General features: G+C 34.0%; 1 protein-coding gene across 4 annotated transcripts in view; it reads left to right on the forward strand.

Annotated features, from left to right (window-relative positions):
- Nucleotides 1–4,587, forward strand: part of LOC150094462 (hemocytin-like) — a 2,636,009-nt gene extending 2,631,422 nt beyond the window's left edge. For all 4 annotated transcript variants that reach the window (XM_090412206.1, XM_090412207.1, XM_090412208.1 and 1 more), the window contains one exon: nucleotides 4,349–4,587. In XM_090412206.1, coding sequence (XP_090268332.1) covers nucleotides 4,349–4,527 — 179 coding nt within the window. In that variant the 3' untranslated portion in view covers nucleotides 4,528–4,587. The remainder of the gene's footprint in view (nucleotides 1–4,348) is intronic.
- The last annotated feature ends 5,563 nt before the right edge of the window (nucleotides 4,588–10,150 follow it).

Genomic DNA, 10,150 nt, shown 5'->3' on the forward strand with positions numbered 1-10,150 from the left:
AAACAGACTAAAAGTCAAGTTTGCGCCTGCAATTGATGCAAGTCTAACTGATCCCACAGGTAGTGCAGGACAGGACCAGGGCAACTCGTGGCAAAGGTGGAACAAGCTCCGATCACTAATCTTAATATTTACATTTATATCATTTATACATTTCTACATTTATATCTCCTCCAGAGATTCTTATTTAATAAGGTTAAAACACCTTATGGTAACTTGTTTTGGCGAAATACTTACAAGCTCTGTACTACTAAATCTTGGTATTTCTATTGCTAGCCTAGCTCCCACTGACGAGACCTCAATAAAGGTCGAAACCGGTCTGGGTAGTGGCCCCTTGCCTTTAATACAAAACATCATACATCCCCTTCTTGGAGATGTGTTTTGGCATTAAGGGTAAATATTAAGATTAGTGATCGGAGCTTGTTCCACCTTTGCCACGAGTTGCCCTGGTCCTGCACTACCTGTGGGATCAGTTAGACTTGCATCAATTGCAGGCGCAAACTTGACTTTTAGTCTGTTTGCTTACTTGGGAAATGGAGTAAAACCAGGTTTAAAATTACTTGGTATCTTTAACATATTTATATACCCAAGGTAAAAATACTTTCTACATTTATTTATATCTCCTCCAGAGATTCTTATTTAATAAGGTTAAAACACCTTATGGTAACTTGTTTTGGCGAAATACTTACAAGCTCTGTACTACTAAATCTTGGTATTTCTAATTCTAGCCTAGCTCCCACTGACGAGACCTCAATAAAGTCGAAACCGGTCTGGGTAGTGGCCCCTTGCCTTTAATACAAAACATCATACATCCCCTTCTTGGAGATGTGTTTTGGCATTAAGGGTAAATATTAAGATTAGTGATCGGAGCTTGTTCCACCTTTGCCACGAGTTGCCCTGGTCCTGCACTACCTGTGGGATCAGTTAGACTTGCATCAATTGCAGGCGCAAACTTGACTTTTAGTCTGTTTGCTTACTTGGGAAATGGAGTAAAACCAGGTTTAAAATTACTTGGTATCTTTAACATATTTATATACCCAAGGTAAAAATACTTTCTACATATATATATATGTGTGTGTGTGTGTGTAGAAAGTATTTTTACCTTGGGTATAAATATGTTAAAGATACCAAGCAATTTTAAACCTGGTTTTACTCCATTTCCCAAGTAAGCAAACAGACTAAAATTCAAGTTTGCGCCTGCAATTGATGCAAGTCTAACTGATCCCACAGGTAGTGCAGGACCAGGGCAACTCGTGGCAAAGGTGGAACAAGCTCCGATCACTAATCTTAATATTTACCCTTAATGCCAAAACACATCTCCAAGAAGGGGATGTATGATGTTTTGTATTAAAGGCAAGGGGCCACTACCCAGACCGGTTTCGACCTTTATTGAGGTCTCGTCAGTGGGAGCTAGGCTAGCAATAGAAATACCAAGATTTAGTAATACAGAGCTTGTAAGTATTTCGCCAAAACAAGTTACCATAAGGTGTTTTAACCTTATTAAATAAAAATCTCTGGAGGAGATATAAATGTAGGAAGTATTTTTACCTTGGGTATAAATATGTTAAAGATACCAAGCAATTTTAAACCTGGTTTTACTCCATTTCCCAAGTAAGCAAACAGACTAAAAGTCAAGTTTGCGCCTGCAATTGATGCAAGTCTAACTGATCCCACAGGTAGTGCAGGACCAGGGCAACTCGTGGCAAATCAGTTATCCAAGTGGCAAATCCAAGACCCTTAATCCTCGTGTGCCCTCTGTTACATACTGTCTGAGGTAGTTATCCCTCAAAAACTCAAGAAACTCATTTTCTTTACTTCCAGTTGCTATCTCATCATTCCAGTCTATATTGCCATAATTAAAATCACCCATAATGATCACCCTTTTCTTATTTGCTTTGCTTATTTGATCATACATTTCATTATCACCACCATCCACATTACCTGGTCTATAACAACATCCAGCCTAATATTTGATTCCATTCACCTCTATCTCACACCATACTGCCTCAAAACCACTGGCTCTATTTCCCTCTTTTATCTCTACCTTAACTCTTTCTCTATCATCAATAGCACTCCCCCTCATATTTGCCTATATTAGTTGCCAAAAGGTGTCACACTTTATTATTAAATTACTCTGGATTAGAGAAGGATGTTGGAAATTTTTTCACTTGGTTAACCATAGATTATATATTTAGTTTAATCCTTTATCCAAGTGTAAGAAAACAAAGTTTGCTCCTTTATGACTGTTCCAGTCCTGAAGATACTTCTGACACAAACTTTGTTTGCTTACACTTGGATAAAGGATTAAACTAAATATATAATTTATAGTGTAACCAAGTGAAAAAACTTCCAACATCATTCTCTAATCCAGAATAATTTAATAATAAAGTGTAACATATTTTGGCAACTCGTATAGGTAAATATAACTGTCCCAATCCTGAAGATACCTCATGCACAAACTTTGTTTGCTTACACTTGATTAAAGGATAAAACTAAATGTATAATTTTAGTCTAACCAAGTGAAAAACTTCCAACTCCTTTCTCTAATCCAGAGTAATTTAATAATAAGGTGTGACATAAACTACATATATAATTTATAGTCTTTCGCTTTCTTTAATCCAGAGTAAATTAATAATTAATTGACACCTTTTGGCAGCTAGTATAGGAAATCTAACTGTTCCAATCCTGTAGATACTTCATGCACAAACCTTGTTTGCTTACACTTGGATAAAGGATTAAACTAAATATATAATTTATAGTCTGACCAAGTGAAAAAACTTCCAACATCTTTGTCTAATCCAGAATAATTTAATAATGTGTGACACCTTTTGGCAACTAGTATAGGTAAATATGACTGTCCCAATCCTGATAATACTCTAGGTACAAACTGTATTTGCTGACACTTGGATAAAGGATTAAACTAAATATATAATTTATAGTCTAACCAAGTGAAAATATTTCCACCATATTTCTCTAATCCAGAGTAATTTAATAATGAAGTGTGATACCTTTTGGCAACTCGTATAGGTAAATATGTCTGTCTCAATCTTCTTCCAACATCTTACTGTAATTGAGAATAATTTAAATATGCGTGAGACCTTTTGACAACTCGTATAAATAAATATGACTGCCCCAATCCTGAAGATACATCAGGCACAAACATTATTTCTAATAAAGATTTAATAATAAGGTTTGACACCTTTTGCAACTCGTATATGTGTATATAGGTAAATATGACATCTCCATTACTTCCACCTTGGTATCACCACCACAGGCTCTGGCTCCCACTGATGAGACCTCAATAAATGTTGAAACGAGTCTGGGTTGTGGTCCTTCCCTTAATGCAAATCATTATACATGCTTTGCAGTATGGGAGATAGTTAAGTGATGAGAACTTATACCACCTTTATCATGAGTTGCCCCAATCCTGAAGATACTTCGGATTCAGACTTTACACTTAGATAAAGGATTAAACTAATTATATAATTTATAGTCTAACCAAGTGAAAAAACTTCCAACATCTTTTTCTAATCCAGAGTAATTTAATAAGGTGTGACACCTTTTGGCAACTTTTATAGGTAAGTATGATTGCTCCAATCCTGAAGATACATCAGGGGCAAACTTTATTTCTAATAAAGATTTAATACCTTTGACACCTTTTGGCAACTCATATATGTATATGTAGGTAAATATGATTTCTTCATTACTTCCACATTGGTATCACCACCACTGGGTCTGGCAGCCACTGATGAGACTTGAATAATGGTCGAAACCGGTCTGGGTAGTGGTCCTTCCCTTAATGCATAGCATTTGTTATGGGAGATACTAAGGTAAATGATGAAAACTTATACCACCTTTATCGCAAGTTACCCCAGTCCTGAAGTTACTTCAGACGCAAACTTTGTTTTTATGCACTTGGGTAAAGGATTAAACAAAATATATAATTTATAGTCTAACCAAGTGAAAAAACTTCCAACATCTTTCTCTTATCCAGAGTGAAAATAGTTATATACAGATGTTTCGACATATGGTGGAATCGTTGAAATGGACCCCCCCCCCCCTGTAAGTTGAGAACCGACTGTATTTGTTTTTAAATGATCCAGAAACCCTGCTGTAAAGACCAGTTATTGAGCTTGTTCAAGCTACTTCAGTTTTGTAGATGATAAAATTCATCTCTCACTTAAAAACATACTCAAACATCCACTCAGCCAACCAGGACCAGCAACTGTAATCATATATATTATTGCCTATTATATACTACAATTATATATTATATTGCAATTATATATTATCGTCTTTTCATATAAAAATCTGCTCACTTGATTGATATGGCTTTAATTTTTTTCTATAGTAAGCAACAGTTTTGAGAGTACTTGCCAGTGTTGTGTAGCCGTTAGTTCTGAGAAAGAAGAAATTGTCCTTCATTGTCCAGATGGCTCTTATGTTTCTAAAGAGTATAGACAACCTATATCTTGTAAATGCACATATTGCTCTGAAAGCTATTTCAAATTTCCACCAAAAATTCAGTAAGGTGTTTAATTCAGTTTATTCAGTTGTACAATGTTGATGTAATAAATAATGTTTATATTCTGATGTCTTCTTTATTTTGTACATATCATAAATTTCTTACATTCCGATCACAAATCTAGATCAGTATAATCTCTATAATTGCTTATGTTAATCAACAATTCCAGTACCCATCAGCATGACATTCCATGAGCATTTGCTTCAGTAAGTCACAGTGAGTTTGTATTTTATTCTTGTTTGTAACTTTTCATTTAGGTCTATATTTAGGCTCTGTATTTAGGTCTACAAAACACTGGAGCTCAAACATTAAATGATAATGTTTACACAGACTTGAAAACAAAGATGATAAAATTCATTTCTCACCTGAAGACCCTCTCAAAGACAAAGAGAAAAATTCTAAAGACAAATACTTCACAAAGACAAATTCTCCACATCCTATCTTTATTTTCCTAATTTTAAAAACATTAACACTTTGCAACACTGAAGAATTACTTTGCTCCCATGCCCATTCACTCAGTCTATTCAAGAGATCTTTTGAAAAGACATAACATCTGCTCTACTCCTCATATATCTTCCCAACTTTGCACCATCTGCAAACAACTGAATATCCACATTCAAACCTTCCCCAGTATCATTAATATATAGGATAAACAGGAATGGCCATAAAACAGATCCACAAGGAACAGCACTAGTGACTTTCCTTGGGATCTTGCTTCCCAATACACTAATTGCTGATGCATATCAAACAGCTAATCTAACCTCATCTGCCATAGTTTAACTGTTATCTTATGATATAGCAATCTAAGCCATCTCCTTTGTCTAATGCAGCTGTCACCTTATTTAATAAGTAAGCCATAAGCTTCCTTCAGCAAATGCATCTTGTCCATCAAAGAGAATACCACTGTTGTCATTGCAATTCTGGACCCTCATTCTCACTAACTTCTCCAATATTTTAACCCCAAGACTTGAATTGTTGGCCAATCTGTGTATTATACACAGATTGGCCTATAATTTGACGACTGAGTTCTGTCACCTTCCTTTTAAAGTAGTTCAGTCTTGCCTTACTTCCGCTCCTTTGTAACTTGGCCCAACATAAGGCTTAAATTAGACAAATATACCATGAAAAATGTTAGTTCTCTGGCACATTCCTTCAAAATATATGATGATATGGGTCCCACAGTCTTAACAACATCATATTTGCTCAAATCCCCTTATATCTCTTGCTCATTCACAATCAGTCTCTCTTCGTCATCATCCACTACTCTCAAACTCTCCATGATGTCACATTCACAAGGATGAAAAACCTTTATGAACTGTTCATTAAATATCTCACTATATCTTCTGCAGAAGTTTTCATTATACCATTTTCTCCAATCAGTGTGATCTTACCGTAATTATTCTTTTCTTTAAAGAACTCTGTAGGAGTTTTTTTTTTTTTTTTTTTTTTTTTTTTTTTTTTTTTTTTTTTTGCTCCATTAGTTAACTGCTGCTTATACTGAACTTTTGTTATCCTTACCAACCAAGTTGTCCTTGTCTGTTCTTTGTCTCCTCTTGTAATTGATTATTACAAGTCATCTTATGTTGCCTGCATAATGCCTTCTTTCTCTGTATTGAATCTCTTAATTTATACAGTTCACACCTACACTATTTCTGACTTTCAGACACTTAGAATGCATTTAAACACTGCTGCTACCACATAGTTCCTAAATAGCAGCAGGGCTGCGCCAAACCGAGGGTACAAAGGGTGCACTGCATCCATGCAGCAACATTGATAGGACGGCAAGAAACAAATATCAAATATTTATTTTATGTATCTAATATCTAATTTTGATTATACAATGCAGTATAATCATTAATAGTAATAATATTCAGTTCTTGGTATATCCTACATCGTAAAATTTAACTAATATAATATTATTAACAACCCTTACTTTCAGATATCAGGCAGAAGAAAAAGATTTTCTGGAGCAGAAATATAGAAAACGAAGAGTCCAGAAAGAAAATGTAAACAAATTTACGTCTCATATTTCCAGTTATTTTGCATCTACATCTTCATGTACAGACAAATCTTCAGTTGCACGAGAAAATTTTGAAGATTCTTCTGTCATACATTTAACTGAAGATTTTATAGCTGCTAAAAAACGATGCTTAGGAAATTCATCTTTCACTTCTGAAGCTCTCAACAGCTCACTTGGTTCACCGGAAGAAACCGGTGACAAAAACGTGTGCAATACAACTATAACAACTGAAAACTCTCTTATGAATTCTATCCTTGAGCATGATTTTGATGATCCAGGAAACTGGACCATCAAAATCATGCCTTTAAAAATAACAGATAATCTCAAAATAATTCTAATAGATGTTGGACCAAAACAAATACATCATACTGATTTTCCAAAAGATGAAAAAAAAAAAAACAGATTTTCAGCAGAATATTACTATAAACGATTAAGTAATAACGAAAAGATACACAAAAATTGGTTATTGTATTCTAAATACAAAAATTCAGTATATTGTTTTCCTTGTAAGCGTTCAGTGATGCAATTGGTTATTGCATTGGCAACATTTATCAAGAACATTAGAGCGCAATGAAAAAAGTAAAGCACATATCAAATGTTACAAGTCATGGATCGATTTAAAAAAAGTCATTTATAAATAATAATACAATAGATGCAGTATATGAACAATTAATAAAACTAAAAAAAAAAAAACGTTGGAAATCGGTAATAGAAAGGATTTATACAGTTCAATTTTTAGCAGGACCAAATTTAACATTCAGAGGTAACAGTAATAAACTTTTTGAAGATATCAACGGTAATTTTTTAAAATTAATAGAAACTAGCAAAATTCGATAATATAATGCAGATCATATAAGTCGAATACAAACGGATAAGAACAAAATGCCACAGTTTGTTCTTATCCGTTAAAGATAAGAACAAATTAAGTTAAGGATACCAAGCTATTTTAAAATATAAACCTGGTTTTTTACTCATTTCCCAAGTAAGCAAACAGACAAGTCAGTCAAACTTGCGCCTGCAAGTCTAGCTGATCCTGCACGTAGTGCAAATCAAGGCAACTCGTGGTAAAGGAAGAATAAGCTTTGATCACTATTCTTATATATAATATAAGATATAAGAATAATAATAAAAAAAATCTAATATTGTTAAAATGCTAAAATTAAATACATATTATGCTATCATTTTAGACACCGCTCCAGACGCATCTCAAGAAAATCAATTAAGTATTGTAAGATTTGCTTACCTCGATAATGACAATAAGAAAATAGAAATCGGAGAACACTTTTTAAGATTTTATCCAATTACTAACTCAACAGGCGAAGGTTTAACAAATTTTGTTGTAGATCTTTTGCAATCAGAAAATATAAATCTTTATTATGATTTACGTACTCAAGCATATGATAACGGGGTCTCCAAAAGAGAATATTAGATATGAACCAGAGAGTGTTTTACGTACCATTTGCTGCGCATACGCTTAATCTAGTTGTAAATGATGCTGCAAATGTTCCCCATCAAATAGCAATTTTTTTTTCATTAATTCAGGAAATATATAATTTTTTTTCTAAATCAGCCTATCATTGGAAAATTTTAAAAGAAGAATGCCCAAGTTTTACTATTAAAAAAGTTTGTAATATGAAATGGTCAAGCCACATAGACGCTGTAAAAGCTTTCAAGTATAATTTACAAAAAATATACGACGCTTTATACATTTTATATCAAGATAAATCAAGACATAGCAACACAAAGAACAAGGTTGAATCATTATTATTAAAAATTTAATCTTTCAAATTCATATGATCTTTTGTTATATGGCACCAAATCTTATCGAAAATTAATAACATAAGTAATTTGATGCAAAAACCAGATGTAATTACGTCTACAATAGTGAAAATGTAGATAGAACTAAAAAATCGTTTAAAGGATTGTAGAACAGATGAAACAATCAAAAATATGTTAGGAGAAGCAACTGAAATTGCGAAATATATGTCGTTAGAGGGTGCTGAGAGTTGGACGGCAATCGAACTAATGTTCAATTTTTTATTAATTTGCATTAATTTTATTAATTTGCCCGATTAACTTCTTATTTCCACAGTTTGATGGTTAGTACTGCCATACAGCTACAGAAAAATTGACATAGCGATATAAGCATTTCCCAGTGTACTGTAGTGTGTACTGTACTGAACAAGGTGTTGTGTTGCCCCTTCTTCCTTCTATATTACAGTGTGTCTTTTGTATCTCTTTCACTAATATATCGGGACAACGCATTTAATATTAGCCTTTCTTATTACAGTCGCAATATCAGGTTCTATCACGTGTCTCTATGTTAAATAGGTTGCGTCATTGTTATGCGATCCACATTAGTAATAAGCTTAGCCTTATGTCTCGTTTCTTTTATGCTCCTTCTTACGTAGCTTAACTTTTAAGGGCCACCAGAAGATTACCCGTTCCCTGAATTCTATACATTATCCTGATCACTCATGAAAATTTAATTTTTTATGCCAGCCTGAGCTTTAAAGTTAAAGATAGACACTGCCTTTAGGTTAATTATAGAATTTCAGGTGCTACTAACAATCCAGTTAAATTCCTAGAAACTTGGGCTCTCTGGCATAATTTTATTCTTATTTGCAGTCGTGCCCTTACTTTCAATTGGTGTATTCCCGCACACTCTCACGTTCTCAGGTTCGATATTTTATGACGGGTCAGAGTCAATCAACATGATCAGAAACACATATAATTAAAGAATCAAGCATTTATTAAATTCAATTAGTGATGCTATACAAGTTAAATTGATCATCAAAATCTAAGGATAAATCACTACCTTTCATTCACTCTCTCAGTCTTAAATTAATTTTAATATTCTGCCTCAAGGTATCAGCAATTCAATGTCTCAATAACTCAATACATATTACATTTATGATTACAATTCATTTTAATATTAAGGCACTTTAACACACTTTATAACATCTCTCAGAAATAAGCATGAGAGAATCTCTATCTAGTTGAAAGTTCATAAAGTTCCTTTCAAGAAAACATAGTCATTTACACAGATCTAAATATTTTCATTCTTTCTTCTAACACAAATTTTAGATTTTACTCTCTTAAATGTTAGTCAATCTCAAAAGGGCTAGAATAAGTGAGAGTACTTATCTATTCTTATCTTTCGGTTTCCTGCCATCCTTCATCCATTGTTTCGAATCTGGTTGTCTCGATTTCAACGGAACGTGAGTTGCAGGAGCTCGCTTCGGCTGGACACTATACTTCTGCTTAGGTTTTTACGTAGATGATCTTCTCACCATGGCCTGCTGTTAGTCTTGCCGAAACTCAACTACGGTGTCATACTGAACTCTATCGTAAGTCAGCCCCTGGAATATGAGAGCTGAACTGTGAAGAACTCTCAGAGCACACGTAGAGAAAATTCAGGAACAAGAAAAAAACCAGGGTTATTTACTTCCTTGTCTCGGATTTTATTCGTTCTCTGGAGCGCCACCTTTCCGAGTTTGAAATTTCTCATCGTTTCACCCATTGGTCTCCGTTCGGGTGACCTCACTGATTAACACACGGGACTTCTTCATTGGAACGTATGCACCATTGTGCCTTCTACAATGTAA

The sequence above is a fragment of the Typopeltis vanoorti genome, chromosome 22 (genome assembly GCF_054136105.1).
Source record: "Typopeltis vanoorti isolate ZY-2024b chromosome 22, IOZ_Tvanoo_1.0, whole genome shotgun sequence".
Taxonomy (NCBI): domain Eukaryota; kingdom Metazoa; phylum Arthropoda; class Arachnida; order Uropygi; family Thelyphonidae; genus Typopeltis; species Typopeltis vanoorti.